At 44.3% G+C, this 19,157-nt stretch overlaps 1 protein-coding gene across 1 annotated transcript in view; it reads right to left on the reverse strand.

Moving 5' to 3' along the window:
• LOC146201198 (uncharacterized) overlaps positions 1 to 18,907 on the reverse strand; it is a 212,241-nt gene extending 193,334 nt beyond the window's left edge. The window contains exon 1 of the mRNA XM_084595676.1: positions 18,628 to 18,907. Within this exon, the coding sequence (XP_084451802.1) occupies positions 18,628 to 18,706 (79 nt within the window). The 5' untranslated portion in view covers positions 18,707 to 18,907. The remainder of the gene's footprint in view (positions 1 to 18,627) is intronic.
• Positions 18,908 to 19,157: the final 250 nt, after the last annotated feature.

Genomic DNA, 19,157 nt, shown 5'->3' on the forward strand with positions numbered 1-19,157 from the left:
AATAACTCCAGGTGGTCGAAAGTTCCGAACTCCTCCACTACGGCGTGTCTGATAGCGTGAGTCGCTTTGGGACTTTAAACTCCAGAAACTAATCCAAACCAAATTTTCTATCCAGCCGCTTTCCGGACAGAATTCTCCCCGCTTCCGATGCTATCCTGCCCTTTCCGAAGTTATAGATGGCGGTTTTGCTGTCACTACAAAGCGCGTTTTCGTACCTACACAAGCGAACGCTATTGCAACTTCTTCAGTTGTCTCCGAGTTAAGGCTTCTGATGGTAGCGGCTGATGGCGGGCACCTCGGCCGTCGACCCATGAAGCTACCGCCTCGCTTGATCTCCCACTTGCCGCATCTACGTATGAAACCGTCTTGCTCAAGTGGTTCGAAGCGCTTTATGTGTGCTTACGCCCTCTTTTCTTTCCGCTCCGCATTAAAGGAAGGGGGAGCCAAAATTAAGCCAAGTTGTCTTAATATTTCAAGCTCTGACACTATAATGGCTTCTGCTATTTCTTCCCAAGTGTTGTGAATTCCCATGGAAAGGAGCTTCTCCGTGGATGCGCTCGTCGATAGGCCCACGGTCCACAATATAAACCGTCTAATGAGCGCGACTAGCTTCCTTTTTCCCGATGCCTTGATATTCAAATATGTCGTAGAATAGCCTATGCGGCGCATTATCACTAAAACTCAGTCAGCTTGATCAGGCTCATTTCTTTAAAGCCCCGACCCTTCAGTGCTACTCTCCTAAATATGCTAATGACCTGTGCAGCATAGCCCTCTAGCTTCTTAAGTGTCGCGTAATTGTACAAATTCCCTTGAATGAATAGCCCTAAGATTCTGATTTCGTCTACCTTTGGGACTGACATTCCCTCTACTTTAATGTCAAATTATCCGCTTTGCTTACACCTTAGCGATTTTGGGTTGCAAGCTAAAAGCTCTGATATTTGAGGTAAGCACGAGAGCCCATTACTGACCGTGTAGTCCACTACTGTGTCTGCCGCTGCCTGTAGCCGCTCCTCTAAGCTCGAATCTCTCCCCTCGTTTATCCCGAGGCTGATGTCGTCCATGTGGTAGCTGAAGTTTAACCCCTCAGTGTTACCTTTGGGAGACCCGTCATCGCCACGTTGAAGAGCAACGGGAGAGAACCGCGCCCTGTGGTGTGCTCCTGATTCCTAGCTCTAATGTGGGAGACTATATCTTGCAATTTAATGCCGGCTGTCCGACCTGTTAAGAAATTTCTTATGCAGTTGTTAGTTTTGGATTTACTCCGATCTCCTGGAGACCGCTGAGAATCTCCTCATGCCTCACATTGTAGAAAGCTTTTGTTAAATCCAGGCCCAGGATTACTTAGGCGTCCTAAGATCGCGTGTATTATATAATGTTTAAGCCGAAGCATCACGTCTTGCGTGCTCAAGCCTTGCTGGAAACCGACCATCTCCTGCGATCACAGGTCTTTATAATCCATGAAGTGCACTAGTCTAGTTTGGGCCACGTGCTTCATCAATTTTCCTACACACGAGGTCAGAGAAATAGGCCTCAAATTTTCTAATTTCGGTAGCTTGCCCGGCTTTATTGGCTGGGGCAGATCTTTGGCCCGAAATTCCTGCATGTACTGCGTCAGGGCGCTGATGGAGTAATTACGGAAGTTCCCCAGGCTTTTGTTGGTCACCACGTCAGGACCCCGGGCCGACTTTACATTGAGTCCTAATAATTCTGCTCTGACCTTTGCCTATGTCATGGGCGCGTTAAGCTCCTCATTTGTGGCTGCACAGTAATGCTGGAAGGAGGTGCTGTTAGTATCTCCCTTGTACGTGATTGCTAATTTATTCATAAATTCTTCTTCTTCCGTACCTAGTTTTTGCCCATCTGATTCCTGACTGGGTTTTTCATTTAGTTGGATCTAACAGGTGCCTCAGCCGACCCCATGTCCTAGAGAGGGTCATGCCTTTTTCCTTGTCGTCGCATCTGCTGCACCAATTTTGCTCACAAAGTTTTCCTCGATGCGTTCTCCTCGATGTCCTTATTGCGTCTAGCAATTATTCTCCTGAAATTGCGATTCCACATCTGCTTTTTTAGCTTACCTTCCATGCTATATTTAGCCTCCCACATGTGAAGCAGCTTGTTATCGGCTATTTCTTGAGCGTCTTCCCCTTCGAGCATTTTCGTTGCCTCTTCAACGTGTCGCTTAAGGGTTTCAGTTCATTGCTCTATCCGAATCAGAATCAGAATTTATTCAACGAGCAATGATTGAATACAAAAATTTTGGTAAATATAGAAAGAGATCCCAAAGCCAAGGCCTGCACAGGGGATCTACTGTTACAAATATGCAAAAAAAAAACGTGATTACATACAAACAACAATGAATGAAAACTGAAAATGTTATGTAGTATAAATATAGAACACACAGCTACAGGATGGCGCAAATATTGTCTCTGTAGAGTCTCAATTTTCTCTTAACTATTCCCACTCCGTCACCTTCGGTTGACACGGCTGACGCGTCTTGACTAGCATTTTAAGGGACCGAGGCTACAACAAAATTGTCGCTGCCAAACGTTTTCTCCGAGTTGTACCAATTCAGATCTACCACATTTTCCGAAAACGTCAACTGTGGGGAGGTATCTGGGAACACACTGTTGCCCACCCTAGTCCGACACCTAGGGTCTGTGTGTCGTGTGAGTCCCAGTTCATGCGCGTCCTCCCACAGCTGTCTGCATTTGGCTGCATGTATCGCATAACCCCATTCTTCGTGCTCAGCCTTGAAATCTCCCACTGTTACCAAGATATTGGTTCTTTCCGCCTGAATCGCTTTGCCTCGGGGTAGTTTATAATTTCACGAGGAATAGACATGGTTCCTGTTTTCATCCTGTTAAAATTTCCAGCAGTAGTTCTATATATTTCACATTAAACTCGTGCTCGATCGCTGTAATGTCCCTCTTAACGAGCGTGGTGACATGCGAACTTTCCCTCCTGTCACTTTAAAGAGCCTAATAGCCCGAGATCGTGGCTGCGTTATCAGTCTCTTGCGCTGGAAGCCACGGAAGTTCCACTGTCATATGAGGGGATCACTTCTCGAGTTTCTGGCCATTCTTTAGCTGTGCAAGTGCTACGCTTAGTTTGGTTTGGTTTGGTTTGTGGGGTTTAACGTCCCGAAGGGACTCAGGCTATGAGAGACGCCGTGGAGGACTCCGGAAACTTCGACCACCTGGGGTTTTTTAACGTGCACTGACATCGCTTAGTGTTACGCTGCCACTAAGCGTGGGCAATAAGTTCCGTCCTTTGTATTTTTATAAAGTTTTTTTTTGCCTCAGGGCATAATAAAATATGTAAAAATTAAAGGGGGTAATAAATGAAAGAAAAAAGGTTAGCTGTTCTAATAAAGTTCTAGAGAGAGCGATGATAAGTCCCTTGAGTCCATGCAATGTATGAAGATTAGTTGTTCGGCGAAGGGCCGACTGCCGTCAGGTGCCGAATTCTCGTCGGCTTCTTGCCGGGCAAACCCACAACAAGTGGTGAATATGCGGCTGCCATCTGCTCCTTCCTGTGATGTTTTTGCTCGAAACTCTAAGTCATCTACTCTCTCATCGGATTATTAGCTCCCATGATTTCGTCATGATAGTTTTAACCTCAGCATGATTGCAGTCAACCTCCTTTTTTAGTGCCACCACCTGGTCAATATCTTCTTCCCCTTTGCGTTTCATTGGGAGTGGTCTAGCTGGTTCTCCATCCATTTTCTCGCTCTCCGGAGCCGCTGGCAGCACGGGGGTGGCTTCCCTTGGAGCCGGAGGGGTTCCCTTCATTATAGGATTAAGTGGTGGCCATTAAGGGGAGAGGGGCACCGCCCGCGCCTGCAATTTCGGCTTCTGTTTCTCCTGTATAAGCTTACAAACAATGCTGTAAGCTTCCCTATCTCTTTCATAAATTGTTTTGTTTTCTTAACTTTCTCATTTTTTCATGTCCGAGTCGGCCGAATGCGTAGCAAACGTTATACTTCTTTCCGTAGAGCACCCATCGCATTGCCGCGGTTGACAGTCTCACTTCCCGTGCAACTTCTTTGCTCTCAGTGAGTATCAGCACCAATGTTGATTCCGGTCCCAGTCTTCTCACTCCCAGGACCGGAGGAGTTTTGTATTATCTGTTTCCTTTCGATCTCCTGCGACCAAAATAAGGGCACCTTGTGCACTACTTCTTTCCCAGTCTTCCGATGCGCGACGTAGTTCTTCATTTCTATCTTTTCTCCTTCGAATGATAGGAGCTTCACTGCTGCGTACTTGTATCTCCGCTCCTAGCTGGTGGTTGCGACGAGAATGGAGTGCTGTTTCATGTTTACTGAGGTTATATCCCATTTGACTGCATCACATTCATTCCAGCCGCTGTCGTTATTACGTCCGCTAAGTACGCCTCTCTTTACTTTAGCAGGGTTCTAGTCCCCCTTGTGGTCTCATTATGACTTTCTCGGCGCCACGTGGAACCCGGTTATACTGCCGCTCCTCCGATTTCACCGCCATTTTCCTCCCTGCGAGCTTCTCGGCCGCTTTTTGCTTTTCTTGATGGCGCCGTCCAACATGGCGGTTTTCACTCTCGTCTTCCAAAGTGAGACTGGTTTTCTATTTCTCTTGTCTCTGAGCCACTGATCTGGGATCTTTAGGCCATCCGGATCGATGTCCGTGCCCTCTACGATCTCCATTACGGCCAATATTTCAGCCGGACGGGGCTTCCGCCTCCGCCTGCAGCGTTCTTTTTCTTCGCGACCTTAGGCTCCGCTCCCTTCGTGGGTTAGCATGCACTCAAAGTCCCGGAAAAACGTATAAAATCGTGGGTCTACCTTGAAAATCTCTGTGTCCTCGTCGATAGCTCATCAAACGCCTTTAATTCCAGTCGAAGTCTGATATCTTCGTGCCTAGACAGCGCTCGAGCGGCCGTACTCGACGCAGTCCATCTAACGCACGTACACTCGCGTCGGCGTCCGGCTGTATGAATCCGGTGAAAAGGGGATCATCAAACGAGAATAACACTCAATTCGTGCCAATGTATCTCACTTGCCGAGTTCAACTACGTGTGGTATGTTCACATGTGTGGGCAATCTGCCAGTATGTGGGGAATGACTTCGTCCGAGTTAAATCGACAAGTCGTACTCGACATGGTGAAAATCCATGATTGGTCGATTGACCGCAGGGCTACATCGGGCTTGTGATGTTTGGGGAGGCTGTACAAGCTCGGTATTGAATAATTCGAGCAATCAAGTGCCAGGTAGGCAGGACTGGATTTTGAATGGAGTTTGCATATATACGAGAAGTGTTTGTTTATATTTGAGTTTGGCTCGAAGGGTACTCCTTTGTCCTCTCACATGCATGGCTCTCAAGAAGGTCCATAGCTCTGCGGTCATGGTTCTTGCGGCCAAGGAGAACGGTCACATTTCCCTTGTCTGCAGTAATAATTATTTTCTTGCTGCCTCAGCATTGCTACGTGTCGCCATCGTCATCATGATCGCCGACGCAAGTACAGCGGATGCAAGGGCATGAGTTTGAGCAACGGACATTTCGGGCCTTTTCTGCGTGGCGCCAATAACCATCCAACGCTTCTCCTGATGCGCCCTTTTACCATTTCTTCGTATAAATCCTCAAGAAATATCAAGAAAACGAAATGGGCATAAGCATGACATGTAATGCGAAGAGAGGATAACCGAAGGTCGCCTAGGGTAACATACTGTTTTCCAAGGGAAGGAAAGCGTCGCAGGGGGCGGCAGAAAGTTAGGTGGGCAGATGAGGTTAAGAACTTTGCAGAGGTCAGGTAGATGCAAATGGCACAGAATCACGTTCATTAGAAGAATACGCGAGAGGCCTTCGTCCTGCAGTGAGAGTCAGGCTGATGATGATGTGACCATTTCTTTGTCTGTACGCGTTGTTGCGCCAGAGCTTGTGAAGCGCAGCGCTCCGGGTGGAGGGTCGTCGCCCCAGGATAGTGTGACGAGAATTACGGAAGGTGTCTGGCTCAGCACTGCAAGCCTAGACAAGAATGCTTCACCTGAAGCATATGCTTCTTTGGGCCCATACTCCCTGGCCCTCTAGACTCTCGAGTGCATAAAAGCGGCGGTCGTTCCCGCCGAAGAATCTCCTTCGAGACACCTGCTGTGCGAACGTGTCCCCTTTCTTAGGCCTTCTTTCGGCACGCTTTTGCGAGGTGCAAGATTACAACGCTAATAATATTATTAATAATAATATAATAATAATACGAAATAAGAATAAGAATAATAATAAAATGATAATAATAATAATAATAATATTGATAATGATACTATTATTATTATTATTATAATTATTATTATTATTATTATTATTATTATTATTATTATTATTATTATTATTATTATTATTATTATTATTATTATTATTATTATTATTATTATTATTATTATTATTATTATTATTATTATTATTATTATTATTATTATTATTATTATATTAATATTGTGGGCAGATGCCGGGAGAGGGCGGGTTTCGTTGCCCTAGCTTTATGCAAAGGATTAAGACAAGGCTGTCCTCTATCACCGGTGCTGTTCATGCTTTATATGATAAACCTGGAACGGAGGATACAAGACAGTAACCAACGTGTCATATAGATTAGGTGGAAAGGCGGTAGAGCAGCGCCTCCCCGGTTTGATGTATGCAGGCGATTTCTAGCTAAGAGTCTGGAAGAATTGCAAACTCTAGTTAAGTATTGCGGAGACGAAGGGGACGCTCTAGGCTTCAGTTTCAGCGCAGTTAAGTCGGGTCTGATGATTTTCAACGGCTCAACTGATCAGGGTCTTAAAATACAAGGCCTTGAAATACCTAGAGTAGCAGAATATAAATATCTGGGGGTATGGGTAAACGAAGGATTGGCATACATTGGAAAGCATGAGCAATCACATAAGGTCAAAGGGCGAAGGAATGCCGGGATAATGAAGCATAAGGCATTGTGGGGATACAATAGGTATAAGGTTTTGAGGGGTATTTGGAAAGGAATTATGGTGCCCGGACTTACTTTCGGAAATGCGGTTTTGTGCCTAAAATCAGAGGTACAGTCGACATTAGAAACAAATCAGAGATCCGTTAGACGATTAGCACTAGGTGCCCACGGCAAAACTACAAATGAGGAGGTACAAGGAGATATGGGCTGGGTATCTTTCGAAGTGCGGGAAGCTCAGAGTAAAATATTATGTGAGGAACGCCTGAGGAAATTGGACAGTAACAGATGGGCAGCTAAAGTATTTAAATACCTGTACCTAAAAGGCGCTGACTCACAATGGAGGAAAAGAACTAGGAAACAAACTAGTAAGTATGTTAGTAACAAGGACGGAGAAATAAAGAGCATTAAGCAACTAGTCAAAAACACAGAAGGTAAAAATTGAATAAATTCGATGGAAAAGAAACAGAGTGTGGAATTATACCGAAAGTGGAAAATGTAGATCAGGAAGGAAGATTTCTTTGATAACTCAAGAGGCAGTGCCCTACTTTTTGAAGCTAGATCAGGGTGCCTTAGAACACAGCTACAAAAAGAAATTTAATAATGGAGATGACGTATGTGCTGTATGTGGAAACTCCAGTGAAACAATTCACCATATTATACTCGAATGTAATGGTATCCATCCGGAAGTTGGTGCAGGCGCAATCACTGTTGCTGAAGCTCTGGGGTTTAGAGATAACAGTGGCCGGGTGCATAAACCGGCGGTGGAAACTAGCAAAAAACGACTGGAAGATTGGTGGCTTAAAAGCAGAGAAGTGACATAATGTTAGTAATGTAGGAACAAAATTTAATAAATAGAATGATGGTTTAGTTAACCATTCTAAATCAATAATTAAGATATAGGGAGAAAAATGAGCATGATAGCTACTGCTACCACCCCGTTTGAAAGGGGACGCTCCTATATTCCATCCATCCATCCATCCGTCCATCCATCCATCCATCCATCCATCCATCCATCCATCCATCCATCCGTCCATCCATCCATCCATCCATCCATCCATCCATCCATCCATCCATCCATCCATCCATCCATCCATCCATCCATCCATCCATCCTTCCATCCATCCATCCATCCATCCATCCATCCATCCATCCATCCATCCATCCATCCATCCATCCATCCATCCATCCATCCATCCATCCACCTATCCACCCATCCATCCATCCATCCATCCATCCATCCATCCATCCATCCATCCATCCATCCATCCATCCATCCATCCATCCATCCATCCATCCATCCATCCATCCATCCATCCATCCATCCATCCATCCATCCATCCATCCATCCGTCCATCCATCCATCCATCCATCCATCCATCCATCCATCCATCCATCCATCCATCCATCCATCCATCCATCCATCCATCCATCCGTCCGTCCGTCGGTCCGTCCGTCCATCCATCCGTATACTTTACCGCACGTCAGAGGAACCTCATAAATCTCTCCCACCTGACATCCAATAAAACCCTTTACATGCTTCTTCTCGCATTGTCCTTTCTTTTTCCTCCCTATTAATGCACATAACCCACCCAGGTTTTTGGGGGCAGAAAACACTACTGGCACCTCAAACCTACCTGCCACCTTTTTCAGGCAGTGTGCAACTCTATGTATATAGGCGATCCCTTGTGGTCGTTTATTTCTCAACTTATCTGGCGTTCTTTTTTTCCCTTTCATTTTCTGAAGCAGAGACTCTGCTACCCCACATATAATCATAACCGGGAAACCAGCCACCTCAAGTCTTTGTAATTGATTATTGAAGCTTTCCTCTGCCATATGTACACATGATTTTAACAAGGCCGACTCCAAACAAAGGGAAGCTATCCCTCTTTTAATAGTCTTTGATACGGCTGATCCATATAGAAGTAACTCTTTTTTAGCCATGGGAAAGTACTTCCAACACAGTTCCCCATTACAAATTTTCATATTTAAATCAAGAAACTGCAATTTGTTGTCCACCGGTAGCTCATGAGTAAACGTAAGTCCTTTTCCTTGTAGCTTAAAAATAGAAAGCACACTTTCCACACTTTGATTCACTGCAGAGCCCTTATCCACAATGACTAAAAAATCGTCAACATATCTAAATATTTTAAAACCTGAACCATTAAGCGATGTATAAATTGCTCTGTCAACACAGGATAAAAAGATGTTACATAGAACTGGGGTAACACATGACACTTAATGGCAATTTATACATCCCTTAATGGTTAAGGTTTTAAAATGTTTAGATATGTTGACGATTTCTTAGTCATTGTGGATAAGGGCTCTGCAGTGAATCAAAGTGTAGAAAGTGTGCTTTCTATTTTTAAGCTACAAGAAAAAGGGCTTACTCGTATTCAGATATGTGGCGCAAACACAAACACAGGATAAGATACACAACACATGCGCACACTACCAACTGTAAGAGGAACCGGAAAACACTTCCTCTTCTACACTCAGGCACGTCTCAACTTCCTCTTCTTCTCATCTTCCTCTTCTTTGCCAAGGGGAAGATGAGAAGAGAAGATGATTCTTTGCCTGTGTTTGTGTTTGTTTGCGCCACATATCTGAATACGATGATGCACCAACTAGCCCCTCAAGCCGTTATTTTGAAAAGGGCTTACGTTTACTCATGAGCTACCGGTGGACAACAAATTGCAGTTTCTTGATTTAAATATGAAAATTTGTAATGGGGAAGTGTTTGGAAGTATTTTCCCAGGGCTAAAAAAGAGTTACTTCCATATGGATCAGCCGAATCAAAGACTATTAAAAGAGGGATAGCTTCCCTTTGTTTGGAGTCGGCCTTGTTAAAATCATGTGTACATATGGCAGAGGAAAGCTTCAATAATCAATTACAAAGACTTGAGGTGGCTGGTTTCCCGGTTATGATTATATGTGGGGTAGCAGAGTCTCTGCTTCAGAAAATGAAAGGGAAAAAAAGAACGCCAGATAAGTTGAGAAATAAACGACCACAAGGGATCGCCTATATACATAGAGTTGCACACTGCCTGAAAAAGGTGGCAGGTAGGTTTGAGGTGCCAGTAGTGTTTTCTGCCCCCAAAAACCTGGGTGGGTTATGTGCATTAATAGGGAGGAAAAAGAAAGGACAATGCGAGAAGAAGCATGTAAAGGGTTTTATTGGATGTCGGGTGGGAGAGATTTATGAGGTTCCTCTGACGTGCGGTAAAGTATATAGTGGGCAAACAGGAAGATGTATTAATGATAGAATGAGGGAACACGAGAAGTCCATAGAAAATGGCAAGGGGTAAAATTTACCCTTGCACTGTCAAAAGTGCAAGTGTGAGGCGTTGTTTACCAGGCTTAACATTTTAGGAAAGAGTCGGGATAAGATGGCGCGTGAAATTTTAGAGGCGTACTGGATACAGAAGAAAGAAGAGAGATGTATTAGTGAAGCTTCGTTGAGTTTACATAGAAAAGAATTTACATTTATTGAGCAATCATCCTGAGTAATGCAAACAACGAGATTATTATCGGGCCTCAAGCTGTTATTCTTGGCCTAAAGCTGTTATTCTTGGACTCATCTTATGTTTTGGGGCCATGGTAGTTTAAAGAATCTTTTTCCTCAAGTACACGGGCTTCGTGGCTTCGTAGACGTTGGCAGGTGAAAGTTTTTCAATACATACGGACTACACAAGTTATTTGGTGTGGATGGACATGTCCTACTGTATATGTGTGGCGGTGGTTTTTAGTGTATGACTATGTGACTATTTAGTGATATTTGCTTGTCCAGCGTGGTATGAGTTACTGGGCAAAGCAGAGGTGTGGAGTAACAAGACAAAGTAGAATTTGTGACTGTCATGTTTGGACGATGTTTATGGTCTGTGAGGAAGAAAGTGCCACTAGCCCCTTGGTAAAGAAGAGGAAGAAGAGAAGAAGAGGAAGATGAGATTGGTCACTGCCATGTTTGGACGATGTTTATTGTCTGCGAGGAAGAAAGTACCACTATCCCCTTGACAAAGAAGAGGAAGATGAGAAGAAGAGAAAGATGAGATGTGCCTGAGTGTAGAAGAGGAGTGGTGAAGAGGAAGTGTTTTCAGATTCTTATTACAGTTGGTAGTGTGCGCGTGTGTTGTGTATCTTCTCTTGTGTTTGTGTTTGTTGCGCGACATATCTGAATACGATGCAGCACAAACTAGCCCCTCAAGCCGTTATTTTGAGTACTGGGGAGATTATGTCTCCTTGCCTAACACCTTTCTTTATGGGAATTTTGTTACTTTCTTTATGCAGAAGTGTGGTTCTTCTGCATAAAGAAAGTAACAAAATTCCCATAAAGAAAGGTGTTAGGCAAGGAGACATCATCTCCCCAGTACTCAAAATAACGGCTTGAGGGGCTAGTTTGTGCTGCATCGTATTCAGATATGTCGCGCAACAAACACAAACACAAGAGAAGATACACAACACACGCGCACACTACCAACTGTAATAAGAATCTGAAAACACTTCCTCTTCACCACTCCTCTTCTACACTCAGGCACATCTCATCTTTCTCTTCTTCTCATCTTCCTCTTCTTTGTCAAGGGGATAGTGGTACTTTCTTCCTCGCAGACAATAAACATCGTCCAAACATGGCAGTGACCAACCTCATCTTCCTCTTCTTCTCTTCTTCCTCTTCTTTACCAAGGGGCTAGTGGCACTTTCTCCCTCACAGACCATAAACATCGTCCAAACATGACAGTCACAAATTCTACTTTGTCTTGTTACTCCACACCTCTGCTTTGCCCAGTAACTCATACCACGCTGGACAAGCAAATATCACTAAATAGTCACATAGTCATACACTAAAAACCACCGCCACACATATACAGTAGGACATGTCCATCCACACCAAATAACTTGTGTAGTCCGTATGTATTGAAAAACTTTCACCTGCCAACGTCTACGAAGCCACGAAGCCCGTGTACTTGAGGAAAAAGATTCTTTAAACTACCATGGCCCCAAAACATAAGATGAGTCCAAGAATAACAGCTTTAGGCCAAGAATAACAGCTTGAGGCCCGATAATAATCTCGTTGTTTGCATTACTCAGGATGATTGCTCAATAAAAGTAAATTCTTTTCTATGTAAACTCAACGAAGCTTCACTAATACATCTCTCTTCTTTCTTCTGTATCCAGTACGCCTCTAAAATTTCACGCGCCATCTTATCCCGACTCTTTCCTAAAATGTTAAGCCTGGTAAACAACGCCTCACACTTGCACTTTTGACAGTGCAAGGGTAAATTTTTATATATATATATATATATATATATATATATATATATATATATATATATCTTCCAGCACTATCAGGTACAGCTCGTCTACGCCCTGATTTCGCAATGCCTGCATCACCGCAGGGTTTCAACTGAGTCAAATGCTTTTTCGTAATTAATGAATGCTATGTATAAGGGCTGGTTATATACCGAGCATTTTTCTATCACCTGGTTGATGGTATGGATATGATCGATAGTAGAGTACCGTTTCCAAAATCCTGCTTGATCCTGTGCTTGGTTGTAGTCTAAGGTTGTCCTGATTCTATTAGCAATTTCCTTAGTAAATACCTTATACGTAACAGACAGTAAGCTGATTGGTCAGTAAGTTTTGTTGTCCTTAGAGTCCCCTTTCTTATGAATGAGGATAATGTCTGCATTCTTCCATGGTTCCGGTACCATCGATGACACCAGGCACTGCGTATACAGGCTGGCTAGTTTTTCTAGCACGATATCCCCCCCGTCCTTTAACAAATCTGTAGTTATCTGATGTTCTCCAGCTGATTTCCCCATTTTCATAGTTTCTAATGCTTTCTTGACCTCGCTCTTCGTCACTGGTGGAATGTCTGACTGTTTTTCCTTACCGCCAATCTCATTACGCTCCTGACTACTTTAACTCCTGTACAGATGTGTATAGAACTCCTCGGCTGCTTTGACTATCTTGTCCATATTCGTGACGACGTTGCCCGCCTTGTCCCTTATCGCATACATCTGGTTTTTGCCTATGCACAATTTCTTCTTACCGCTTTAAGGCTTTCCCCGTTCTTTACAGCATGCTCAATGTTCTCCATGTTATACTTCCTTATATCGGTCACCTTGCGCTTATTGATTAGCTTTGATATCTCGGCCAATTCTATCTGGTCTGTTGGATTGGAAGCTTTCGCACTCTGACGTTTCTTAATCAAATAGTTCGTCCCCTTAGACAGCTTACCGGTAACTATCCTACTGCCTATTTCTACAGCGCACTCAGTAATGATATATCTGAAATTATTGTTCATTGCTGTTACAGTAATGTCGCCATCCTCGGTTAGAGCTGAATATCTATTCTGTAGTGAGATCCTGAACTCTTCTGCCCTTGATGGGTTTTTTTCTTACTAATCTGTTGCGTTCCTTCTTCAGATTTAGGCTAATTCGGGACCTCAGCATCCCGTGGTCACTGCATCGCACTTTCCCGATTACCTCTACATATTGAATAATGGGGGGGGGGGGGGGGGTTGAACACAGTATAATGTCAATTTCATTTTTAATCTCCCCGTTAGGACCTTTCCAAGTCTATTCCGTTTGCTGAAGAAGGTATTCATGATTCTTAAGTTATTGCGCTCTGCAAACTCAACTAGTAACCCCCCCCCCCCCCCTGCTATTCCTAGAGCTAATGCCATAGTCGCCTACTGCCTGGTCTCCTGCCTGTTTTTTCCCTACCTTGGCATTGAAGTCGCCCATTAGTACAGTATACTGCGCCTTTACTTTTCGCATTGCCGATTCTACATCTTCGTATAAGAGCTTTCAACTACCTGGTCATCATAACTACATGTGGGTGCATATACCTGTACAACCTTCAGTTTATACCGCTTATTAAGCCTAATTACGATGCCTGCCACCCTCTCGTTAATACTATAGAATTCATCTATATTACCCGCTATATACTTATTGACAAGGAAACCTACTCCTAGTTGTCGCCTCTCTGGTAAACCTCGATAACACAGTACATGCCCATCCTTCAGTACAGTATATGCCCCATTCGGCCTCCTAACCTCACTAAGCCCTATGACCCCAATTCATACCCTCTAGTTCCTCTAACAGCACTGCTAAACTAGCTTTACTAGCTAGGGTTCTAGCATTAAACGTTGCCAGGGTCAGTTTCCAATGGCGGCCTGTCCAGCGGAGCCAGGCCTTCTTAGCACCCCCTGCTGAGTCACATGTCTGACCGCCGCCGTGGTCAGTTGTCCCGCAGCTGCTGGTGACTGAGGGCCGGGGTTTTATAGAACTAATCATGAGAGGTTTCGGCCAATTACTGCACCAGGGTGGCCAACTCCTGTTCTGGTGAGGGAGTGCGTTGCCGGTGGAGTAAATCACAAATCAAATAACATGTAAACCGGGATCCGTCACGCAAACACACTGTCTTGCGTACTATTTCCAAACAGAGATGACAGGTGAGATGAAATCTTTTATTTTTCCTCTCTGAATGAGTTGTGTTTGACAGAGATAAATGGCTGAGGCCTGTTCGAGACATGGTATGGCATGGTTGGCCCAAAACAGTGTCTGAGCAGTTTAAACCACCTTGGACACGACGATCTGAGCCGAGTATCGATGATGGATGCCTTGTATGGAGAAATAGAATGGTCGTTTCGGAATCTTTGCAGAGCATTTTACTGGATTTGTTGCATGAACAACATCCATAGGCATCACGCGATTAAAAGGGGTAGTAAGATCCATAGTGTGGTGACCATGTATTGACACGGCCCTTGATCAATGTGTGAAAAAGTGTCGCATGTGTTAGACCGTTCTATAACTCCGTGGCAATTGTCCCAAAACCTCTGGGAGCGTATACATTTCGACTTCATGCGAGAAAAGGGAAAATGTTCCTTGCCGCCATTGACGCTTATTCTAAATGATTGGAAATCAAGTTGATGGCATTGACCGCAGCAGCTTAGACAGTGAAACGCGCACGTTCATGGTTTGCTTACCATGGGCTGCCTTGGAGGCAGTAACCGATAACGTGCCACAGTTTATAGAGCAGCAGAGTTCCAAGATTTTCTTAAAGCAAATGGAGTTAGGTATACGCTCACGCTACCCTGCCATCCGCAGTCGAATAGAAAGGCCTAGCGTGCAGTATAAACAGTTAAGAGAGCATTGCGTAAGCAACTGTTGGAAGATATGAAAGAGGAACTGCGATATCGCTGCAACACAGAACTGATAGCTTTGTGCCTTCTTGTCGCAAGCTCCTCATTCATTCGCGGGAAGGACACCCGCTGAATTATTCTTGCCAGGAAAACTGTGGCCTCATCTATCATTACCAAAACCAAGCGCTAAAAATGCAATGAATGCGAAGGCTCAGAAAATAAAGACGTGCTGATAACCGCTGAGGTGGGCCGGATCGTTCTGTGCGTGACGACATGGTGAAATGGTGTCCTTGACAAATTACGCGAGTGAAGTCATCGCTAACGTTTCTGCTGCATGTGGGACAAAAAGTGCCGTTTTTCACGCCGACCACCTGCGACGCTTCAAGTGCAACGTCGATTGTTATGTTCAAACTGCCGCATGTATCAGACGTAATGATTGATTGACTGAGACTTCCCTCTCATAGCGGCCAGACACAGGTGGCGATCAACCGCTCCCATTGCGAAGGAGCACCAGAGAACTGCGGCCGACTGGCTATTCGACCTATGATCATTTTTAGAACTGTAAAGGAAAGGGAGTGTTGTATCCTCAGCCCGTTATCCCGACTAGCGAGCTCGTGGCTTGTCGCCGTATACCGTGCTTGGCTGCGCATGCGCCGGCCGCTCATGAATGCGCATAAACGTCTCCGAATATCTCTGGCGCTGCATAGTTATGCACAAACACAACACACACACAAGAGATTAAGGCAAGGCTTTCAAACCGATGGTGTTCTCGTTACCAACTGGCTGTTATTTGTGATACGAACAAGAAGAATGCATCACAAAAAATCTTAGGGTAACTAGTGCTGCCATGTGGAACGGTGCTCCACGATGACTCGGAAAGGGTTTCCCTCCTTGTGTGTCTTGACAGCAAAGAATGGTGTCAGGGTCAGCTTCTTGCATCCCATAATCTCCTTGGTTAACGCTTCTTTGCCCACCTCTTGGAACATATCAGCCGCTTGCTTACGGGCAAAACAAAGCTGTCTCCTGGAAATCTTTCTTTTCGACTCAAAGTTTTTTAACATCCCTTCCTTCGCCTTGGCCTGGTACCTGTGTGTACCTGTACCTGTGTGTGGCTGCCAGGTGGGCACCTCGTAAAAAGCCCGCCTGTTCCCTGACTCCGGCGTCCGCATACAACAACGTAATGCAACCGTCTATTATGCGGATGTACGGTGGCGCGTATGTCCTCAGAGCTGTGCAGTTCGCTGTAATCACAGAGGCACCTGACATCAATTCCTTGACGTCATACATGTATGTCCGGCTTCAAGAATGCAAACACCATTTTAAATCTCGTGGTAATATAAAGATATACATAATTCTGCACTCCATACGTTTGCGACTCTTTCCAAACATCTATTTAACCTCACGTTTTAATTTGCGACGCCTTTGGTTCGGGACTACGCTACGCGGTCTGCGACGGCGGCTGCGTCAAAGCGATCCTGCAGTATACCATATGGGTGCTGCTCGTAGGTTGACGCTGGCACGCTGAGTGATCGCTGAGGGTCGTAGGAAATTACTGTGCACAGTAGCCTAAAAAATGTGATAACACCAACGTATGCAAGGAAGAATATTATTTGACAAATGAATACCGGTGGCGAAAAAGAGGGTAGCTGAAATAGAAAAAGCGTGCAACTTTGTAGAGCCTGAGCCAATGTTATGGGCTCTAAAAGCGAACAGAGTACAATATGACGGATGGGACTAGATATTTTGTCAGGCGAGTAGGAAGCGCTCCTCAGACTCTTGCTGCTTTTCTGACTACCCCTGGGAGGGACGCCTGTGGTTTAATTCCGGTATATCATGTGTGCCTGCTGAATGAACTCAGTGTTGTTGAAACTCGTCTTGCTCATTCTGAAGTTTTGCAAAGGTAGTTAATTAGTTTAAACTAACTAGCTAATGTTCTAAATATTAAATACTAGCATAAAGTGCCTGTCATACCTTGTTAGTAATCCTAAAAATCAGTTCAGTGGGATGTTCGTAACAGGGCATTGTTTTCGTACATCTTCTCACCACCCACCAAAAAATCACGCGAAATAATATTTTACCCCTTTAGAGTAGTTCATCTTGTATCAATAATCTGCTCGTCCCCTGAACTCTGTATCCTACAGGTCTCTGTCCTTGCACGGAACGCTGAAAATTAAGTACGGGAGATAGATCACTCGGATGTGACGTGTGGATGCTCATATATCAGCGCCGTCTTCTAGGGCTTCATTAACTTCGCATGCTTTTTTCACGGCTTGAAAATAAGTTGCGTGAGCGGTAGGCTGTCGCAAACATTTCAGTCAGCTATGCTGGAGAGATCAACAAGTTGTTAAAGTGCGATCTTACTCCCGGAGATATATAAAAAGTTAATAAATTAGACCTAATCCATTAACTAATCTTACCCAACGGAAAGTAGTGCTGCCCAGGAAGAGACGTTGAACCGTAATTTAGAGCATTATTAGTGGCCTAGAACACGTAAGTCTTTTTGGCCCTTTGATTACATTACATAAATTCAAGAAGAAGCAAAGTGATAAAAAAAAAACATAATTGCAGTAATAAAGATGATCCAGGCAGCTGATTTGGAAGCAAGATTGAATGCGGATAAAAAAGCCGACAGCGAACAAGGCAAACAGAATTGAAACAAAAAGGAGACTGAGAAGATGGCGAGTCGGCTAACATTTTTCTGTAGACATAATCGGAATAAAATAAGCCTGAAGGAACTCTGAGTCAGCAAATATTTTGCCGTTATTATGAACATTTGTTCTATCTACCGAGACAATAAGCGCCACTAGAGAACTGTTTACAAGAATTTGAATATGGTTCCTTGAAAAGTACAGAAAAAAATGAAGTCGTGAATGTTGGCTTAAGTCAGTAGTTGCCGAAAGCATATAGACTGCACGTTGAGCTCACAAATGATGCAGTAGAAATCACCAGTATAGTGGGATTGCAGAGTTAGGGCATAAATCGAAGCACTGAATTTCATTGCCGTGTCAGGAGAAGTGCCCTGTGCATATAAATAGCAAAATTGAGCATAATAAGATCACCTTGCGCCTCTGTACTGTGGCGGCTGTTCAGTTTTGTCAAACTAGCTCTCTCGATTTGAAATTTAAATTGTGAATTTTGCTTCATTCGATCGCCCCTCTTGCCCTGTCTTTTTTTTTTTCTGCGTTTGAATCTATAAGCAAGGTATGTTCCATATTGTTTCAGCTGGATCCTAAAGTTTATTCATCAGCAGAAACCTCTGCACTCTTGTGAGTATTTATACCGTTATTGAGTGAAGAAAAGGAGGATCGAAGGTATTGTGAAATATCCATCGCTCAAGGGCAGTCAAACGAGGTTGAGCGCTCACAATACGAACAAAAACATCCCATAAACTAATGTGCTTTCTTATGACGTGCAATGTGATGAGCACAGGAACGTCATTTCTATAAGCGCCGGGGTTATGCGCTAACTGCAGAGCAATGTGCCACTCATCAACACCACTAAAGGAGGAAGAAACCTAGGGATTGTCAGAACGTAGCAGCACTTACCTTGGCCGAGGGCGAGAACCGCAAACACAGTCACAGCCACGTTTCCTTGCCATAGTTGCAAACCTCGCAGTCTCAACATACTTTCTCGATTCAAGCTTTCAGCGCGCTGTTTCGTTTTGACACCGATGGACACGCTTATGTGAGGTAGAGAAGGTACCCTGCACTCTTTGGAATTATAGAGGGGAAGAGCAATATTGGGCCCTTTGCAGTAAAGGCGCGCAGCGCGATTGACTGTAACTGAATTCTCCGGGGATGTCAAGGCCGAACGCTCGTGTGAGGGGAGTGGCCGGCATCTCCCACAAAATATACTTGTGGTGCCATCCCGCGGAGAAAGGAATAAGCGAAACGAAGCGCAGCGGCGGCCAAAGTTGCGCCTGTGATATAGCAACTACACGACTTTTTCATTTATTTCGCACATTTGACGCAAGGCATAATTTAGGTTCGCTATAGAACTCGTGTAAAACATTTCCTTGTAGGATCCGGAAGAGGCTCCTGCTCTTATTGCTGTCCGTCAGTCACATGGAGATATT

This window comes from Amblyomma maculatum, chromosome 2 (genome assembly GCF_055883805.1).
Source record: "Amblyomma maculatum isolate TAMU_Amacu chromosome 2, ASM5588380v1, whole genome shotgun sequence".
NCBI classification, from domain to species: Eukaryota; Metazoa; Arthropoda; class Arachnida; order Ixodida; family Ixodidae; genus Amblyomma; species Amblyomma maculatum.